The following is a 21,527-nucleotide window of genomic DNA, read 5'->3' as shown; positions in this document are numbered from 1 at the left end:
TTATGAACGAACCAAAACAACACACAATCATGTTCAATTTTAATTTGATTGAATTTTTCAAAAAAAATAAATTATTATTAGTAGTAATTTATTCTATTAAAAGATATCTTGTTATTTTTTTGTATATTTATTTATTATTTTTATAGTTATATATAGTGAAATGGTATGAATATAAAGTAGTAGATTATAAAAGAAAGAAGATCATGATCAGTTGACTAACTTTATATTTTTGATTCTTTCGTTCGTCGTGTGTTTTATTCTGTACAGTTGTTTTATTCATTCTATAAAACATTAGTAGGAAAAGAGATTACAGTAGAGTTAAAGAATGATCTTTCAATTACAGGTCTCTTGCAGTCAGTCGATCAGTTCTTAAATATTAAATTAAAAGATGTCAGAGTAGAAGAAGAAGATAAATACCCATATATGGTATGTTTTTTTTTAAAATCAAACAAACAATCAAACAACAAACAAATGATTGAACATTCAACACACATAGCTCAAAGTTGAACTCATTGCTTTAAATCAATCAACAATATAAATAGTTAACATATCAATCAATTGATCAATCAATCAATCAAATTTATTTATTAATTCATTTTAAATTTTTTTTTTGTTGTTTAGTTATCAGTAAAGAATTGTTTTATTAGAGGATCAGTTGTAAGATATGTACATCTACCGGCATCAGAGGTCGATGTAGAAACACTTCAAGATCATTCAAGATTAGAAGCAAGAGAACAAAAGAAGGCTCAACAACAATAATAAAACAAAAAGATCAATAAAAAAACATAAAAGAAACAAAAACATTAAATAATCAAAAAAAAAGATAACATATGCAACTAGTTGTTAGTTAACAGCAAGTAAATGTCCATTTATAAAGTAACAAACCGATAAACAAACAAACAAACAAACAAACAGAGAAACAGGCAAACAACAATATTCACAAACAAAAGTAACAGTTTTATACGATTTACAAATAATTTTGTTTTAAAATTATATATATTTGTTAAAAAGGAAAAGGAAAGAAAGAAAGAAAGAAATAAGATTTTAAATTTTTGTCGACAGTCAGTTATTTAGCATAGCAGCAGCATCATCATATCAGTTTTAGAATGTAGTTTAATTGAATTGAATTAGTTGTAAAGTCTGTTTGATAGTTAGTCAGTCAGTTAGTTAGTTAGTAATAATCTCTGGTAGTTACAACTATCTTCTTAGAGATTTATTTTAAAAACAAAAACAAATACAAATAGATCAAGTATGAAATTAATTATAGTAACGATAGTTTTAAGGAATATTAAATTACTAGATGGACAGATACTACTCATTTTTTGTTTAGTTTTAGTTGGTTTATGTTAATTAAAATTAGTATTATTATTAGATGCATTTGTTTTCTTTATTTGATTGTTCTTTGTTGTGATTGCTGGTAGAATCGACAAAATAGATGATCTTTATCAGTAATTCATCATTTTACAAAAATAAAAGAATCATGATTGAATGTTTTTAGTTGGTAGTAGTTTGGATAATAAATGATATTTAATAGCATTAACAATAGCAATAATAACTGCTACTCTTAACAATTCAATAAATCTCCATATATTAATAGATTAATTCAAAATTTGTGTTTTGTTCTAAAATACTATTACTTATTATTTTAATCAATTATCTCTTTCATTTTATTGAACATGAGATTTATTGTGTGTGTACTTTATATGAATATATATATAATTAAACACATATTTTTATATAATGCTTTTCGGATCAGAGTAGATAGTTGTACGATAATCAGTAGTTTGTTGTTATTCAGCACATATTTTTCACACCATAGGTTTAGTTTTTCTATAGTCATAATCATCTTTATTCATTTATACAAAAGTAGTATGAAATATATACTTTACATCACCAACAACCAACACAACACACACACTAACATTTACACACAATCACTCTCGTAAAAAATAAATAAATCAGTAGTAATAACCATTATAAGTAAAATTATTAGTGTATTATCAATGTTTTCAAATGTTTGGTTAGGTTGTTTGGTTGTTTTGTATGTTTGTTAATATATATTTATTTTATATTCCGACTAATTAGTGATCGATTGATTTTATCTATCTGACAATCAAATAAAACCAATTAAAGTGGTTCTTTATTTATTTAATTATGTTTGTTTGCAAGCAATTCCTTATAATACTTGAAATGACCACACATCTTATCATTTTATAAATTCAATTCATCTCTTCTTTCGAATGATAAGTGTGTTTGTGAAGTGAATCAGAATGTGGATATAATATAAAAAAGAAACATTAAGCTGAATCATAATTGCATTACCGATATATTATATATAGTAGTAGAGAGATGTGATCTAATATTATCATTTCCAGAATTAACTTTACTTTTTATTATTTTAATTGGTGATTTGATTGTGTTGATGTGAATGTGTGTTTGTGATTGTTTGTTTGTGCCTTGAATTTTTATGTGTGAGTGTTTGTGAAAATATATCAGCTGACAGTTCTTTTTAATATGATACAATATTGAAATCAATTTTGTTTAGAGTAACCAATGCAGCAAAACATCCCCACCCAAGAAACACTTACTTTCTTTTGTTTATTAGAGTACAAAGAGTCAATACCAAATGCCATAAACAATAATTATATTGCCAAATCAAAAATTATAATGATACTACTACTAGAAAGAAGTACTTTAGTTAAATAATTACCAATAACGACAATTGTATTTGATGATATATATATGTATATTTTTATTTCTTGTTGGTTGTGGTTATAGTACTAGAGATGGTAGTAGTGGTAATTCAACTCCATTAAATATCTTTTTTGAAAGATAACAATAATGATATTTTAAAATATAAAATATAAATTAAATTGATGATAACAATAACACACGTCTCCTGAGTTTTCTCACGTTTTCCTCTGTCTGCCCCCTTTGTTGTATTCAATATATAAACTCGGTGGTGTTGTTCTGGAATCAATCAAACATAATACCAAAAAAACAAAGTAAACACTCCAAATCAATCAATCACCTACCTACTACTACTTGAATAATAAATAATCATCATAACGACAATTAATAATCTAAAAAAATTAAATTAATTAAAATTGATTTAAATCATCAATTCTATTATTATTTTTATTACTACTTGTTGAAGTGTGTTTATCTGTGTGTGAATGTGAGTGTGAGTGATTGTGTGGCTGTGTGTATGATCGAATGGAAATAGTAATAGTAATATTAATAGTAGAAGCTAGTGGTTGGTTGTAGTAGTAGTAGTAATACTAATATAGTATTGTTTTGTATTGAGTTGATTTGGAGTAGTCGCATATAGACATAAAACTAATGTATGGTATATCCATCCAACTAGCCATCAATATCAACAACAACAACAATAATAGCATAGTATAGAGATTGTGAAAAGAGTGTGAAGCAAAAACAAAGAGAAAAACGACTTACCTAAAATAATAATAATAATAATAATAATAAAACTAGATTCTCACTCACTGACTGACTAATTGACAGACACTAAAGAGAAATCCAACTCTCTATCCATCCAAATTCAACGAGAAAAATAACAATATATATATAATTATATTTTAACCACAAATACACACATAATTGATTTATTTGTTTATAAAAATTTTTGTTTTGTCTCGATTAGTTTAGTGTTTATTCATGATAATGTATTAGACCATCACACAATCAATAATTCCATCATATTTAATTATATAAATTACTATTATTATTATTCTTACCAAATGTTGTTTTTGACAAAAAAATCTTTGTCATGCACTCAATCAAAAATAGAATAATATAACAATAATAATAATAATAATAATAATAATTTTAATAGTAATAATAATAGTAATAGTAATAATATTAATAAAAAATAATATTAGTAATTTATTAGAATAAAAAAAAATTAAATAATATTTATAAAAATTAATTAATTTAGTTTATTGTAGTTATAATATATATCACTTTATTTAAATTTGGAAAAATAGATAGTAGTTTCATTAATTTATTTGCCATAATAATATTTTTGAAAAAAAAAACAATAATAGACTCCTTATTTTTTATTTTTCCAAATAAAGTTTTAATTATGATTATTTTAGAGAAGTTTTTTGATCTATAAAATAATAATTTTAATCAATCAAAAATAACATGACTTCACTAAGGGCATCAATGTTAAAAACACAGTCTTCCATGACAAGAGCTACCTCTATCATCAATCTGAACAACTCTTGTTATGGATCCAGTTTCAACACTGCACCACTGTCTTCGATTTCCTCGTCGTCAGTTCACTCTGCAGTAAATAATAGCAACAACAGCAGCAGCGGCGGCATCAGCCACTATCGTTGTAACAGTCATGCAAATCTTCCAACGGCACCATCGATATCCAGTGGAATTGGTTCAATTGTACATAATAGTAGCAGTAGCAATGTTCTCAGCAGCTCGGCTGAGGTATCCGATTGTGGATCGAGTGGATTGATCGTCGGTGTAAGCTCACCGCCAACCTCTGCTCCTACCACCATCGTCACAACCACCACCAACACTCTGACAATATGCAACAACAATAATAACAATAACCATAGTAGTATAGATACATCCACAACAACTTCACAATCATCACCATCATCAACATCATCATCCAATAGCAGTCCTTCTTCACAAAACCCTAATAATATTAGTCGACCAAATACGCCACATTTGGCATTTAAAAATATGTTTTCATTTCATAATCCAATTACCACAACAACAAGAAGCAGAGCCGACTCTGTTGCCAATTCATTGAGTACCAATGTTGATATAGAAAATCCACAAGTTTGGAATAATCATCCATTAGTAATATCAGCAGGTAAATATTTAAAAATTAATTATATTTTTTTTATATACTAAATTTTATTTCTTATTTTTTTTAGATGATAGTTTAGTTGATCAAAATAAGAGTTTATTTCATAGATATAGTCTTCGATTACCAAGTAAATTAGAATCTGAATTCTTGGATCATCATTATAATTCTCAAATATTTTTATTAAGAGTAAGATAAAAAAGATAATATTTTATTTATTATTTATAAATTAATTTTTATATTAATATATTATTTTTATTATTATTTTAATTTTATTTTATTTAGATTACCAATTTAATAGGAATTCTTTGTGTATCATATGGTTTTACTAAACCAGCAATGTTTATGTTGATTGCTGTCAGAGTGTTGTGTTTTAATGTTTTTGCATTTTCAATATTCCTAAGTTTCCTAAAGAATAAGAATTTCTACAAACAGTCGTATCACCCACTCTTTTTGTTCTCATTTACAACATTTTTCATCACTATACTACTGGAGTACAAGTCTACCACCACCACCTATATGTTGTTTCTCTATACTGTTACCTTTAGTTGTCTTTATTCACTGGGCTGTCTACTATTTGTTTGGATGGTTGTTTTAAATTTAATGCATGCCTCTTGTTTCATTATATTCCTACTGATACAGTCCTCACTGGATCGAATCAATTTGATCTCCTACACCCTATATATTTTATCGATTTTCATTATGGGATCAAGTCATCTTTATGTTTTAGAAAAATCCAGAAAAGAGGTAATGTATAAAACCACCTAAAACTATTTATTTGAAAAAAATCAAAAACTAATAATTAATAATTATCTTTTTCAGAGTTTTGTTGATAGTAAAAGATTACAAAAGAAAGCAGAGAGTTTAAAGATTGAAAAAGAAAAATCTGAACAGTTACTCTCCAACATCCTACCGGATTTCGTTATAAAGATGATGAAGGACTATACTCCAACCGCCAATCTAGATATTCTGAATAATTATTTAACATCAACCAACAGTCCATTACCACCAATTTCCAAAGATTTTCCAGATTGTAAGATTGTTTTTAAAATACTTAAAATAATTAATACTAACAAAATTTTAATCTTTTTTAGGTTCAATTTTATATTGTGATATTGTCGAGTTTACCAGTTTAGCTTCAAGAGTGTCACCGGAGCAATTGGTTAGATTGCTGAATGAAGTTTTCACCGAATTCGATAAGGTAGTCGACTCTCACAAATGTGAGAAAATCAAAACCGATGGTGATGCCTATGTATGTGCCGGTGGTCTTACTATCGAAAACAATTTTCATTACAAAGCAATCGTTGATATTGCTATCGATATTTTAAGATTACCAATTTTATCAAATAATTGTTTAAATGTTCAGGTATGTTTACTATTATAATTATAAAAATACAATATTAATCAAAACAAATTATTTAGGTAAAAATAAGAGTTGGTGTTGCTACCGGATCTGTTATCGGTGGTGTTATCGGTTGTGAGAAATTCCAGTTCGATGTCTGGGGTGAAGCTATTGCCATGGCTCATACTCTGGAACAGAATGGTTCTGCCGGTCAAATTCATATCACTGAGAGAGGTCTTGACAAGTTGAACTTGGATGACTACGTCCTCAATGAGAATCTGGATTGTAGTCTCGGTGTAACAACTTATTTTATAAAATCATCCAAACATCAAAATCAAAATAATGGCGCCAATATTACAAGTAATGGTGCAACCATCAATATGAGTTTGGCACCTCCCCAACCAAATTTCTTTGGTAACCAAGATGAATTCACCAAGGAAGTCGTATCGTTTGATTCCACAACCGGTGAAAAGTCAACACATATCTCCATTGACACAACATCGTGCTCTGCTTCGTCGTCGTCGATGTCGTTGCCTTCCAGCACAGCTTCGACACCAAGAAACATGAGTATCAAGAAGCCACCAAGTCGAAAGAATGAAAAGCTCGGTGATATCATTCTGAGGCCAATCAGACATGGATTTTTCAGAAAAGAAGATATGATATCGCCTCCCAAGGAAGATGCCATCGAGAACACAGAGGTCGATCGTTATTTCAAAGAGTACACCAAGTTGAACCACTGGATCGTCCAGTTCCGTAATTTATTCGTCGAGATGGAGTACCATAAATATGTAATCAACAGTACTGTATTCGAGACGAAATTCTTCATTATAATCGGTGTGGTATTACATGTTGTGTTTTACTTGGACGACTATCTGATGGGATCAAATCCAGTGTTTGGTGCCAGAAGTATCTATCTCGCCATGGGACTGTTATTTATCCTTTATTTCGCCATGTCTTTCATCAAATTCTTTAAACGTGTCTATGTTTACCAAGTGATGTTCTTTTTATTGTTATTGGTATTTGGAATCACAACTATCCTAGAATTACTTCGTTATGATAATCCACTGGCTCGTTCTTCATTGACTCGCGTCTGTGCAACTTTATTCTATGTAAATGTATTCCATTCTTTAAATTTTATATCTGTAGCATTTTTAAATATATTTATTTTTGGTAAGTAATTAACATCATTATCCATAATTTATATATTAATAATTGTTATTTTATTTTTAGCATTCTTTTTCATATGTGCGTATTTCTTATCACCAAGTTTAACTCAACATCTTTATGGTACCGATTATATGGGCATAATAATTGTGTTGATCATCCAAATCTGTTCATCATACGGTATGAAACTAGGAATGAGAAGAGCATGGGTTATTAAATCCAAGGTTAAATATAAAGGATTGATTCTTCAAAAAGAAAGGGAAAGATCCTCGAGACTGCTTGGAAATATATTGCCCACCTCGATTTCCGAGAGATTGATGAAGGAAGGTAAAGGAAAAGGAAACGGTATGTTGATTGCCCAAAAGTATAGTCACGTTGCCATTATGTTTATCAACATCATTGGTTTCGAGAAGTTGCCTGTCCAATTGGAAGCATCCGTTATGGTGTCACACATGAACTACATATTCTCTATATTCGATGGTCAATTGGCGCGTTATGAACTAGAGAAAATTAAAACCATTGGTACCACCTATATGGTTGTGTCTGGTTTGAACACTTCACAGTCGCCAAAAATATTCCTCTCCAACATGGCGAATATGGCACTCACTGCCAAGGCCTATGTGAAGCATATCGACGAGAATCTCAATGTTCAAATTGGAATCAGTTTTGGTCCTTGTGTAGCCGGTTGCATTGGTATACAGCGTGCCAAGTTTGACGTATGGGGTGACACTGCCAATATTGCCTCGAGAATGCAGACCTCAGCGCCACCCGGAAAGATCCAAGTCACAAAAGAAGTCAGTAAGGTGCTGAAGCGTGGATTCTTCTTGGAGGAACGTGGTGTCATAAAGGTCAAGGGTAAGGGTGATATGATCAGTTACTATCTTACCGGTAAGCGAGGTTCAACCGACAGCAAGATATATGACAACGATGGTGGAATAGACCAACTACCAAACCACTGGAAACTTCTTCAATTCCCAAGTGCCAACAGTTGCAATAGTACACCAAATGAAAGCAATATCAACATCACCAACAACAATACTGACTTTACAAACAAAGAAACGCTCGTTGAGGTTAAATAATCAAATAAAATCCCAATCATTTATTTAGTTTTGTATAATATAAAAAACAAATTTTTATTATTAAATCATAGCAAAAATGCACTAAACCGCCATGTCGAGACGTTACAGTTTGCGATTTTTACACCGTAAAAGCTGTTTGTAATATGGCGGCCATTTCTGGCTTGTGCACTTTTTCTGTGTCTCAATATACATCTTTTTTTTTTTTTTGTTTATGAAGATTTTAGTATTTTCTTTATTATTGATAATTTATAGATTTCAAAAGTTGGAAGGAGTCTAAAAAATATAAATTAAAATTAGTTAAAATAAATTAAATACATTTAAAAGTTAATCCTTTTATTTCCGACTTACTTATTTTTTTTATTTCTTCATCTATCATTTCTCTATAGTAACTTTGGTATTGCGATGCTTGGAGTTTATCAACAATTGAACTGCGCAGTGTAGTAATGCGTTGATGAGCTTTTTTCAGTGCTTCATTGTCATTGAAATCTGTGGTTTCACAATAGTGTTGAACTGCAATTTCATACAAACGAGAAATAGTTTTGGTTAATTTGAAAATGATTTACTCTTGACATACTGGTTGAACATCTAAATATAAATATGTGGTAAATTAAATTAATTATTATTGTTTATTTCGATTTGATTTTCTACTTACATTGAAAATAAACACATCGTCATCATCAATTTTAAATGCAGGCAGATAGTAAATAATGATGCGACATTGTTCGAGTAACAGCAATGTATGATCATTCTTTCGATTCAAACTGACTTCAATGATACATGCAGCAATTGGTAGGAATTCTTCTTTACGTTGTTTCGATGTTTCCTCTTTGAGAATCAAAACAATCAACTTCAAACATGAAAGTCTAAAGTCTAAATCCTTATTCTTTCTAAATCTTTTCCATATTGGTTTTAATATATTCTGTTGTTCATCTATTATCTTTATAATTAAATATATTAGATGATTAATTATAATAATATTATATTACATTATATTTACCAATTTCATTTTTATGATTACGATAGAGATCTTTGATGAATTCAAAGAGAAGTGTGTTGAGATCATTACTATTCAATACAAGAAGGTCCAATGATTTCGAATGTATGTCGATCTTTGTAGTCAATGATAAATCATTCCAAATTGTATTTGTTTCATTCTCGATTTGAGAATCGATTTGATTCAAAACAAAGAAACAATCATCAACAATCTATTTATTATTGAAATGAATATGAATAAATATTGACTTTTGATAAATATAAATAAAATAAAAGTATAATTTGATTACATACTTGTTTATCAGTGTAATTTGAATTCAAGACACTGAATAGATCATTGATCAATTCATTTCTATCTTTATATTGGTGCAACACCTTTCTGGTGGTGTACCCATTCCATCGTTGAGACAGACGGTGTGAGGTCTCTGTGAAAGTATTTTGTGCATTGTTTTCTGTGTTTTTTCAATGTCGTCGGTTAGTACCGAGTAGTAATCTTTTCGATCCGGTCTGAAATGATTATAATATCTCTTTGCAAACTGATGATACATAAATGGATTGTTTAGATCGGTTCCTTTTCTAAATGGTTGGCTTGATGTTGTTTCAAATTGTTTGGGGAACACTTTTTCGATTCTCTTTAGTAGTTGTTTATTGTAGAAAACAATAGTATGGCTATGATAGTTTCTTGTTGCATTTCCCCATAATTCATCTAAAAGTAAATTGGTGTTGTGAATTGCCCTAACATAATAAATACAAGTTAATATTAATTATTTAAACTATCATTTACATTAAATCTTACAAATGCCATGAATTCTTTTTAATTTTGTTTGGATCTTCTTGTGGTGCTTTCCAATTTGAGAAATATAATGCTTGTCCTTTACAATTATTTAACCACATATGATCACAATAACCCCACTACTTTTTAATTTTTACTTTTATTATAAAATTAATGCGCATCTTCATGGATTCATCTTGGAGGAGCGTGGTGTCATCAAGGTCAAGGTAATGGGTGACAATACCTGTTAATCTCTCAGCGGAAGCGAGTTTTATATGACAACGTTGGTGGAACTGAAGGAAAAATAAAAAAATTAAAATTAGTTTAAATACTTTCATAAGTTAATCTCGATATTTCCAACTTACTTATTTTTTTTATTTCTTCAAGTAACTTGTTAGTAATTGTTCAGCAAAAGGTTTGATTGGTTGTTTTCGGTAGGAAAGTACATCAATAAAACCAATTATTTGTTCAATGAAGTCATGGTGTTCCTCCCAATTTTCATCAGCCTCTGAATCGTCTTCGAGAATATTGAAAAGGTTATTAATTAAGAATTCATAATAGGGTTGAATTCATCCTTACTGAACTGTGCCAAAAACATTGAGGTTGTGTAATCTTGTGATTCCGAATTTGTATATATATTAACTTTTTTTACTCGAGCAAAAAATGGCAACTACTATTATGAAATAATCATTTTCCCCATAAACAATGTGGAAAGTCATCTTTTTTATTTTTCGTGAAAAAATGTAACCTAGACAAGAAAATTAAACAGTTTTGAAAAGAAGATTTTAATATTTTTGTAAATTAAACCATCGATCACATTCTAGTTTTTATCTCCAAACAATCCTTTGGCTTGTTGTTAATTTTGAAAATTAATTTTAAACAGTTTTGAAAAGCAGATTTTTAATATTTTTGTAAATTAAACCATCGATCGAATTTAAGTTTATATCTCAAAACAATCCTTTGGCTTGTTGTTAATGTTTATGAAACATTTTTTGAAACTTGGTTCAATATTTATTTAAAAGGAAGTCAAATGATTACCAAAATAGAAGAAAAAGATATTTATTAGAACAAAAATGATTGAATTCAATGATTCAACCTTTTTACAAATTAATCGCCATCTACTTCTTACTATGCAAAGGAATAAATATCTTTTATACAGTATTGAAAAAAAAAGTATAAATACTGGAACATAATATTATGATTGTTCAATACAACTAAATTAAATTATTAAATTTATAAATATAATTACTAATGGAAGCCAAAAACAGTGAAATAGTTGCCCAAGAATTACCAGTTCAAAAGTTGGATGAATTGACTCTGATTAATGTAAAGAGTGAAGAAAACCTCGAAACTACTGGAGATGTCCAAGATCTTCTTATTCCAACACCATCAAGAAGTAGAATTATGAATATTATTGGTGATATTATCTCTGGAATGTTGGGAAACAGTAAGTATAATTATAATTTTAAGTAAAGATAGAGAGTTTTAATATTAATCTATTTTTTTAAAGTACCTGTAATTGGAGTAGTTGCCGCTGCTTTGTTTAATGATCTTTGGAGTCGTGCCTTCACCACCAATGACTCAGGAAGTGGTAATGTAGGTCCACAATTTGTCACTGAAGCAACATTCCTTCAACATATGGCAGAGTTTAGGGTTGAGATGGAGAATTTAATCAGACAAACTCTCGAAAATCATATCATCCAAACTTCCAATCATATGTTTAGAGTTATGAAGACAACATGTGATAGATATCACAGAGCTGTAGTCTGGTATGAGAGAATTCACAATTCAGACTGGAGTAACCTCAGTGATGAACAAATTCCATCGTATCTTAAGGAAGATGGTGTTCCAGGTCCAGTTCCAACCAACGACAGTGCCAATAATATGAGATTGGAAATTAGAACATCACATGCTTTAGCCAAAACCGAGATTGAGAGATGTCTGGATTATTTCTTGACAGTTGGAGCATCGGTCACCCAAAGACAAATTATGGTTGGACATATCGTTCAAACAGCTTTGTTCTATATTCTTATGCAGAGAGATATCTTTTTCAAAGGTCGTGAATGGGGATTCCCATCCCATATTATTGCTGCCGTTCCAGATGGAATTGAAAATGTAATTGACAAATCATTCTTTGGATTTGCCAATTACGCTACTCCATTCGCCAGCTCAATAATATCGAGACAAACTACACCAGATCTCTATATGATGTATTCTAGTTTTGCTTACCTTGATTTAAAGAGATTCCCGGGTGGTAGTCTTCATTTAAATATCAATGAAAGAGATTGGGTCTGTCAAATTCCAAGATTTTATGATAATGCTCCAAGCTTTAAGTTTGTAGTCAACCACTTTTTTGCAAGAATTCTTTCTGGACCTGCAACATGGCCAGTCAATCGTCAAGGTGCAATTCTAGATGGAGTCTACAATGTCGATTATCGTGGTCAAACTGCTCAATCCTTTATCATTAATAGAGCAAGCAGACCATATAATAGAATCATACTATTCATCAACTTTAATGGTCCTACTTTGGCTCCAAGAATTAGAGTACTAATTGATGGAGTTGTACACTTCCCTATTTCTAGAATCGCTCCATGTAAGGAAATTACTTTCTACGCAAACCTAAGACCATCAAATTATTTTGTATTCGATGTTAGATATAATATTGGAAGACATTCAACTATAGTACAAATTGATGGATTAATTCAAAATGAAACAACTAATCATACTGTTGTTCAATTCCCTTAAGGAGATTATTATCATTATTTGATTTCTTCATTAGATATCCTACTTTTCTTTTACAAATATTTTCTAAATCTAATACTTCTCAACTACAACCAAAATATATGTCAAAAAATTTTAAATTCTTTAAATAAAAAAATTTAATAGTTTTATTAAATTTAAATATCGACGTCGGTGGGGTTTAAATGATTTTTAACATATACTTTATTATTGTTGTATTATTAGATCGATAAGAGTAAAGTGAGATAATATAGATAGATCGATTAGTACAAGATGTCTATTCCAATCAGGTTTCAAAAGTGTAAAGGAATCTAAAAATAAATAATTAAAATTAGTATAAAATCTAAAAGTTAATACTTCCAGTTATATTTCCAACTTACTTATTTTCTCAATTTCTTCTTTTATAATATCTGACTTGTAATATTCTTTTTTAATCGAAGTTCGGAGTTTATTAACAATGGAACTATGCAGTGTTGCTATGTATTGAAGAGCTTTTTTCCAATGCTTCATTGTCATTGAAATCTGTGGTTTCGTTGTAGTGTTTAACTGTTGTTTCATACAGACGAAAAATTGTTGAAACTGAATTTTCTGTATGATAGGGATGGTCGATGTAATTGTAGAGTGCAGTGAACAACTGTTCGATATATGGTTGTATTGATGGTTGTGTTTGGTTGTTGGAAATATTTAGATACTTCTCAAATGTTTCTATGATGGTATCTAACTTTTGTTTAGCAGCTGAGTTTCCAATTCGTATGAATGTTGTCAAATTGTAAAATATTCTTTTCTAAACGATTGGATGACTCTCTTTCATGTTCAATAATGTGTCCAATATCTCGGTGGTATGTTTTTCTGTTGGGGGTTTATCCAAGTTTAATAACTAGCCATCAATAGATATTGATCTCTTACCTTACGATTGGTTCTGGATAAGTAAAGTATTTGGAAATCGATTTAAAAGCACTATAGTCGTAATGATATGAGTGAAATGAGGTTTCTTTAATATATAAAAAATATTTACCAACATAAGTTAACTCTTTGATAATGATAGATTCACCAATCCAGCCAATTTTTTCCAATCACTAGTTTGAATGACTGGATCTCAAAGGTCCTTATATTTTTGGTACAGCTCTTCTTTGCCTGATAAGTAAATGAATTTAAAAATTTGTTTATACTAGGGGAAAGAGTATATTCATACTAAATTAAATAAATTAATATTTCTGAAAAAATAGGACCAAAATATATTAACTTTTAAATTACCTCTGATTCCCATTGTTGTACATCTTTATCGTTCGTCTTTAAATATTGTGAGAAAAGACAGTTCAAGTATTTCTCTTTGAAATCCTGAACATACTTGGCGTTGTAACTAATAGCTTCCCACAAATAATCAAATATAAAAGATCATCTAATTGTTTTGTTTAATAATGGTTATAATAGTTTTAAAGAAAATAAATGATTAATTAAAATAAATCTAGATATATCCAAGATAAATAAACTTACATATGTATTTAAAATTTGAAGAATCAGCCAACTTTAATAATTTATGTAAATAGTAAATAATGATGCGACATTGTTCGAGAAACAGCAATGTATGATCATTCTTTCGTTTCAAACTGACTTCAATGATACAAGCAGCAATTGGTAGGAATTTATCTTTACGTTTCGATGGTTCCTCTTTGAGAATCAAAACAATCAACTTCAAACATGAAAGTCTAATATCTAAATCCTTATTCTTTCTAAATCTTTTCCATATTGGTTTTAATATATTCTGTTGTTCATCTATTTTCATTATTTTTAAATTTAAATATATAATTTGATTATTAGGTTTTATGAACATTAGTTTAAAAGATATAAAATCAATATATTTACCAATTTCATTTTTATGATTACGATAGAGATCTTTGATGAATTGAAAGAGAAGTGTGTTGATATCTTTGTAATTCAATGCAAGAAGATCTAAAAATTTAGAATGTATGTCGATCTTTGTGGTCAATGATAAATCATTCCAAATTGTATTTGTTTCATTCTCGATTTGAGAATCGATTTGATTCAAAACAAAGAAACAATCATCAACAATCTATTTATTATTGAAATGAATATGAATAAATATTTACATCTGATATAAATATATAAATAAAAGTAATTTTGATTACATTCTTGTTTATCAGTGTAATTTGAATTCAAGACACCGAATAGATCATTGATCAATTCATTTCTATCTTTATATTGATATCTCTTTCATTGATTGTTTTGATAAGTTGATTACAATCAAACATTCATTTCTTACTTATTATTTCTTTTGTTGTTTGATTTTGTAATAAATGATTGTTTCCTCTAATTTTAACTTATTCATTTTTATATTTATTATCATCAGAGTTTTTCCAAAACATTCCCGCCATAAATTATTATTATTTAACTGTTTGTAAAAAGGTAAATGGAGTAAACTTAACAAAATGTTATTAATAGTATTAAATTTTTGGAAATGAAACTTTTTTTTTATATGAGAAGTGCAATGGAATAATTTTTGATCAGTATTTTTCAAAAATTAGTGGGGTTAAAGTGATCAGAGTGGTTTTTTTTATTTTATTAGAATTATGGTTACAAGAAAGAGCCAGTTTTGTTTTGTATTTCAAAAATTATTTCATTGCAATTCTCATATGACCGTTAATATATTATTATTATTAAATCGTTGTACGTATAAGAAAATAAACAAAGAATTTATAGATAAATCAAATCATATAAACTTTTAAAACAAAAAAAAAAAAAGAAGATCAGCAAGCATCATGCTGACTTTACAAACAAAGAACTAATCATATAAAAATCCAATCATTTATTTAGTTTTTTTATTCTAAAAACTTAGAGTTTTTAGAAAGAGATTTATTTCTCAAGTTGTGTTTGTTTAATCTTGAATGATTAATTCAATAAACAAAATCTTTGCATAACGTTTCGAATCATCAAATGGATCGGTGATGAATGTAATTCTTTCAATATCCTTCATCTTTTCAGTGTAAGTCATACCACTCTTAAATGTCTCTGGGTTCATCATCAACATTAATCCTGGAACTTGTGCAATGCCCATTTCCTCCTTGATTGCTGGTATAGGTTTTTCATTTCTTCTATAATGTTCGAATGGCATCATAGACATAATTTCAGCCTCTCTGTTTGTGGTCCATGAAATTGGAAGATTAGTGAAACCACTATCATATTCACCAACGAAACGAATTTGAACGGTTCTCTTTTTGGGAAGGATAACTGTGAGTGCAGCAGAAATACCTGACATGGTACCTTTGCAACCGGTTATTGGCTCTTCAACATAAGACATATTACGATAACCACGAATATCTTCAGCAGATGTTTCCGGTCTAAAATTGATGCAATCAATTCTAAAGATAAACGGTCCGGTATGCTCTGGTACCTTGCATTCTGGACATTGTGGACCCTCAACCTCACGAAGACACTTGGCTACATTTGGCATTTTAACGGGTGCCTCAATCAATGGGATTGGATAAAGGTAACGATCACTCTTTAAGAGTAGATTGAGAGTTTTCAAGTCGACTCCTTTGGCTTGAGCTCCATCACGAACATTTCTAGAAAGACCTCGGGCAATGTTCTTGAGAGCTGGCATAATTTCTTCATGCATAGTCTGTGCGAATGATGGAACAGCATCAATTTTATCAGTTGCTGGTTTACCAATAACAAAAATTGGTTTAATTCCTAATTGATACCAGAATGCCTATTGTCAATATTTAAATTAATAAATTAGATATCGTTTTTTAAATAAATATTTTAATTTCTAATGTTTAAAACATACCTCTTGAAGTGTTAAAACTGCAGTGTAAATTTGAAGTGATTGAATATAGTATCCAATGGTAAACTTGATATATTCTTCGGAATCACAGAATTCATGAAGTGAGAATGCTTTGTCACTGATCAATGCCAAATCAATACGAACGGCCTCTTGAACTTGTTCATCGGCACATTGTTTTTCAGCAAATTGATGTTTAAGAGCATTGATATGAGTACCAAGAACTTTACAAGATTTCTTCAATCCTTTCAAGAAAGCTTCACAGACTTCAGTCCATTGTTTGACCTCACTATCTTTGATCTTTCCAGCAACAGCGGCCAACATTTCTTTTCTTAGCTTGTCCAACTCTTCTTTGAGTTTTTCTTTGGTAACAACATTTGATTCAGCAGCTCTCTTCCAAAAGAGAGAGAACACTCCTTGCAAGATAGGTCCAACGACAGGAATCACACCACTAAATAGTAACAAAAATTTTTATTAATCTGGATTAAAAAATATTATTGTTTTTTAATTAACTTACATGCATGCATTAACCATAATACCAACATCTTCTTTGTCAGGTTCAAAATGGGCAATGACTTCGAATGGATCTTTAATATCCAATGCAGCACATATCATATTGATTGGAATGATATTCATTGGATTTTCTTTAATCTTGTCAAGGATTCTATCACCAGCACCTCCAGCCAGATCCCTAAGAGTAGTGGAGTTATATGTTTCAGTGCCAGGTACTGAGGAAGCAGACATTTTATTGTTTTAGAGTTTAGTTTTATAAATTAATGAAATAAAAAGAGAAATGATTAAATTTAATAAAAAACTTTTCATTATTTATACCTTTTTTTTTGATTTTATTTTAAAAATTAATAAAAATAGAAGTTTTGGAGAAGTTATAAATCAAAAAGAAAATTTTGTTAATATTTAGATTTTTAGGTACTATCTAATATGATATAGGCTACATTTTAAAAAATGTAATATAAATTCCCAAACTCCAGTTCGCACTTAGTATGAAATTCACAGCAATTTTTTATTTAAATGTAGCCTATTTCATATTAGATAGTGCCTAATCATATGTGTTATATTTAAGTTTTGTTTACAAACACGAAAACATCAATTTTTTAAATTAAACCTATAGACAAAATTACAAATTTAATCACCTTGACACAATGAAATGGGTGATTTAAATAGAACACACTCATACACAAAAAAAAAATGATTTAAATTGTGGAATTTCATTTTATGCCTCCCCAAAAAATGAAAAAATTTTGCACAGCTTTTATGTGCATTTTCGCATTATTTTTGAAAAAAAAAAAAGTTTTACCAAAAAAAACCCTATAAAATGAAATAACACAATTTAAAGTTAAAATATAAAAGTCTTTTTCTTTAAGTTTATAGAATCTTTTTTTTTTGATTTAAATGTTTTATACTATATTATTGATAATTCATAGGTTTCGATAGTTTAATGGAATCTAAAAATAAACAAATTAAAATTAGTTAAAATAAATTAATTTAGTTACAAATTACAAAGTTAATATTTTCAACTTACATAATGTTTTAATATGTTCTTCAAACATTCTTTTTAATGTATTTTTTGGTTTTCACTGTTTGGAGTTTACCAACAATGGAACTGCGCAGTGTTGCTATGTGTTGGTGAGCTTTTCTCAATGCTTCATTGTCATTGAAATCTGTGGTTTCGTTATAGTGTTCAACTGTTGTCTCAAACAAACGTGAAATTGTTTTAGCTGATTTATTTGCATAAGAAGGATGGCTGAAGAACTTATAGAGTGCAGTGATCAATTGGTCAACATAAGGTTGGATTGATGGTTGTGTTTGGGAGGAAAGGTAATTAATATAGATAATAGTGGTATCAAAATACTCGTGTGCATTATATTCAATATTCCCATCTGGCTCGCATCCGAGAATACCGATAAGGTTGTCAATGAAAAATTCATAGTATGGTTGGAATTTTTCTTGAAGGATTACTGCAAACAAATACATAGAACATGTGAAATATTTTGATTCCTTGGTGGCGCAAGGTGGCAAATACTTCTTTATGATTTCCATGGCTTCCAACGAGTTTTTGAAATCTTCATCAAGAGATTCATGAACGAACGATTCATCCATAGACTTATCATTTGCTTCATCATTTGATTCGTCCATAGATTCATCAATTGATTCATCAACTGAATCATTATTTGATTCGTCCATAGATTCATCAATTGATTCATCATCTGAATCTTCATTTGATTCTAGACTGACTTCGTAAATCGATCTATGAATGAGCTTACTGATTGCTAAAAGAGCTTGGCCAAGTACTTCACTACATGAAACGAATCGATCGCTTTTAATGATTGACATGAGGAGTGAAAGATATGATTTGGCACGAGTGGAAATTCTATCAAAATGGAAATCGGCCATAATTCTAATGAAATCTATAACACCTAAAACGATGGGTCTTGGCTGCTCGAGAAGATTTAGATACTTCTCAAATGTTTCTATGATGGTAACAAACTTTTCTTTAACAACTGAATTTTCAAGCTTAATGAATGTTTTCAAAATGCTAAATATTCTTTTCTGAACAATTGGATGACTCTCTTTCAAGTTCAATAATGTATACAATATCTCGGTGGTATCTTCTTCTGTTGGGTTTTCACTATGGATTAAACTATTAGCCATCAATAGATATTGATCTCTTACAATTGGTTGTGGATGAGTAAAGTATTTGGAAATAGATTTAAAAGTACTATAATACTGGTATTAGGGAAATGGTTTTACTTTATTAATAATAAAAAATAATATTTACCCAATAAAAGTTAACTCTTTGATAGTTTCAGGTGAAAAGAATAATGATAAATCCATCAATCCAGCCAACTTTTTCCAATCACCAGATTGAATGACTTGATCTCTAAACTCCTTATATTTTTGGTAAGGTTCTTCGCCTGATGAAATAAGTGAACTTAAATGTTCGCTTAAATCAGTAAGATCATATCCTTTCTAAATTAAATTGATTAATATCTTCTTAAAAATATAAATATATAACTATTAAATTACCTCTGACTCCCATTGTTGAACATCGTTATCATCCAACTTTAAATATTGTGAGAAAAGACAGTTCAAGTATTTCTCTTTGATATCTTGAACATACCAGAGATTGTATTTGATAGCTTGCGATATATAATTAAATACTAAACAATCAACTAATTATTTTGTATAATAGTTTTAAAGAAAGTAAATAACTAATTAAAATAAATCTAGAGATATAAAAGATAAATAAACTTACATATGCAATGAAATCTTGATGAATCAGCCAACTTTAATCTTTCTTCAAAGAAATTGTTGAAAATTGTTTGGTTGAATGATTTACTCTTGACATATTCATCGAACATCTAAATATAAATTAAATTAATTAATATTGTTTATTTCGATTTGATTTATCATACTTACTGTGAAAATAAACTCATCATCACCATCTATTTTAGGGTCATCATAATAGTAAAAAATGATGCGACATTGTTCGAGAAACAGCAATGTATGATCATTCTTTCGATTCAAACTGACTTCAATGATACAAGCAGCAATTGGTAGGAATTCTTCTATACGTTGTTTCGATGGTTCCTCTTTGAGAATCAAAACAATCAACTTCAAACATGAAAGTCTAAAGTCTAAATCCTTATTCTTTCTAAATCTTTTCCATATTGGTTTTAATATATTCTGTTGTTCATCTATTATCATTAATTTAATGGTAATTAAATAAATATGTTTGGTGATTAGTTTATATGATTATAATATTTAGATAAACTAAATATAATTAATTTACCAATTTCATTTTTATGATTACGATAGAGATCTTTGATGAATTCAAAGAGAAGTGTGTTGAGATCATTGCAATTCAATGCAAGAAGATCCAATGATTTCGAATGTATGTCGATCTTTGTGGTCAATGATAAATCATTCCAAATTGTATTTGTTTCATTCTCGATTTTAGAATCAATATGATTCAAAACAAAGAAACAATCGTCAAAAATCTATTTGTTATTGAAATGAATATGAATAAATATAAACTTTTGATAAATATAAATATATAAATAAAAGTATAATTTGATTACATACTTGTTTATCAGTGTAATTTGAATTCAAGACACCGAATAGATCATTGATCAATTCATTTCTATCTTTATATTGATTCAACACCTTTCTTATATCTCTTTCATTGATTGTTTTGATAAGTTGATTTAAATCAACGTTCATTTCTTACTTATTACTTCTTTAGTTGTTTGGTTTTGTAACAAATGATTGTTTCCTCCAAATACCTTTCATTATATACTGATTCATTTTTTAATAATCATTATCATCGGAGTTTTCCTAAAACTTTCCCGCCATAAATTATTGGTTGAACTGTTTATGAAATGGTTAAAGTGGTGTAAGCCTCACGACATGCAGGATCATTTTTTGGTTTTTATTCTGCCATAGAATTGAACTTTCCCGCCAAAACTTTGGTAAAAACAAACAGGAGCTAAACTAAAATTTTTTAAATCGACTGATAAAAAACAAAAAAAAAAATAGAAGAAATAAATAATATCCTTATATATTAATGATGTTCATGAAAAAATAAAAAAAATGACCCAAATTTTGACCACATTGTTTAAAAATTTTTTTTAGAATTTAATTTTGGGTACTTCCAATGGGTTTTAATCAAATAACAATGTGGTAATTTTTTAATTTATAAAATCATTAAAAACATATATATTTGTATAGCATTCACACACTCAGCACAATCATCATTTAATTTACCA

At 29.0% G+C, this 21,527-nt stretch overlaps 7 protein-coding genes across 7 annotated transcripts; 3 read left to right on the top strand and 4 right to left on the bottom strand.

The window, feature by feature from the left end:
* Nucleotides 1–160: 160 nt before the first annotated feature.
* Nucleotides 161–759, top strand: lsm2 (U6 snRNA-associated Sm-like protein LSm2; the record flags this gene model as incomplete). The annotated part of the gene is made up of 3 exons (XM_020572664.1): nucleotides 161–163; nucleotides 268–426; nucleotides 622–759. The coding sequence occupies 3 exons, from the start codon at nucleotides 161–163 to the stop codon at nucleotides 757–759; spliced, it is 300 nt and encodes a 99-aa protein (XP_020436781.1).
* Nucleotides 760–4,164: 3,405 nt separating this feature from the next.
* On the top strand, nucleotides 4,165–8,437 carry PPL_01657 (adenylyl cyclase; the record flags this gene model as incomplete). The annotated part of the gene is made up of 7 exons (XM_020572663.1): nucleotides 4,165–4,858; nucleotides 4,923–5,041; nucleotides 5,138–5,230; nucleotides 5,675–5,885; nucleotides 5,947–6,218; nucleotides 6,275–7,364; nucleotides 7,425–8,437. 7 exons carry the CDS (start codon nucleotides 4,165–4,167, stop codon nucleotides 8,435–8,437), a joined length of 3,492 nt encoding a protein of 1,163 aa, XP_020436780.1.
* A 209-nt stretch (nucleotides 8,438–8,646) lies between these two features.
* gpt4 (putative glycophosphotransferase) lies at nucleotides 8,647–10,921 on the bottom strand (the record flags this gene model as incomplete). The annotated part of the gene is made up of 9 exons (XM_020572662.1): nucleotides 8,647–8,710; nucleotides 9,001–9,022; nucleotides 9,215–9,374; nucleotides 9,424–9,642; nucleotides 9,725–9,782; nucleotides 9,806–10,165; nucleotides 10,227–10,302; nucleotides 10,447–10,495; nucleotides 10,877–10,921. The coding sequence occupies 9 exons, from the start codon at nucleotides 10,919–10,921 to the stop codon at nucleotides 8,647–8,649; spliced, it is 1,053 nt and encodes a 350-aa protein (XP_020436779.1).
* A 532-nt stretch (nucleotides 10,922–11,453) lies between these two features.
* PPL_01655 (N-terminal delta endotoxin domain-containing protein) lies at nucleotides 11,454–12,947 on the top strand (the record flags this gene model as incomplete). The annotated part of the gene is made up of 2 exons (XM_020572661.1): nucleotides 11,454–11,649; nucleotides 11,713–12,947. The coding sequence occupies 2 exons, from the start codon at nucleotides 11,454–11,456 to the stop codon at nucleotides 12,945–12,947; spliced, it is 1,431 nt and encodes a 476-aa protein (XP_020436778.1).
* An 864-nt stretch (nucleotides 12,948–13,811) lies between these two features.
* On the bottom strand, nucleotides 13,812–15,215 carry PPL_01654 (uncharacterized protein; the record flags this gene model as incomplete). The annotated part of the gene is made up of 7 exons (XM_020572660.1): nucleotides 13,812–13,860; nucleotides 13,898–13,932; nucleotides 14,196–14,308; nucleotides 14,436–14,466; nucleotides 14,554–14,714; nucleotides 14,805–15,012; nucleotides 15,210–15,215. 7 exons carry the CDS (start codon nucleotides 15,213–15,215, stop codon nucleotides 13,812–13,814), a joined length of 603 nt encoding a protein of 200 aa, XP_020436777.1.
* Nucleotides 15,216–15,834: 619 nt separating this feature from the next.
* Nucleotides 15,835–17,484, bottom strand: PPL_01653 (uncharacterized protein; the record flags this gene model as incomplete). The annotated part of the gene is made up of 3 exons (XM_020572659.1): nucleotides 15,835–16,668; nucleotides 16,747–17,191; nucleotides 17,258–17,484. The coding sequence occupies 3 exons, from the start codon at nucleotides 17,482–17,484 to the stop codon at nucleotides 15,835–15,837; spliced, it is 1,506 nt and encodes a 501-aa protein (XP_020436776.1).
* Nucleotides 17,485–17,663: 179 nt separating this feature from the next.
* On the bottom strand, nucleotides 17,664–20,982 carry PPL_01652 (uncharacterized protein; the record flags this gene model as incomplete). The annotated part of the gene is made up of 8 exons (XM_020572658.1): nucleotides 17,664–17,689; nucleotides 18,351–19,477; nucleotides 19,538–19,728; nucleotides 19,786–19,931; nucleotides 20,015–20,120; nucleotides 20,293–20,456; nucleotides 20,552–20,759; nucleotides 20,845–20,982. 8 exons carry the CDS (start codon nucleotides 20,980–20,982, stop codon nucleotides 17,664–17,666), a joined length of 2,106 nt encoding a protein of 701 aa, XP_020436775.1.
* Nucleotides 20,983–21,527: the final 545 nt, after the last annotated feature.

Source organism: Heterostelium album (genome assembly GCF_000004825.1).
Source record: "Heterostelium album PN500 unplaced genomic scaffold PPL_scaffold2, whole genome shotgun sequence".
Lineage (NCBI taxonomy): Eukaryota > Evosea > Eumycetozoa > Acytosteliales > Acytosteliaceae > Heterostelium > Heterostelium album.
This window is presented reverse-complemented; position numbering and strand designations above follow the sequence as displayed.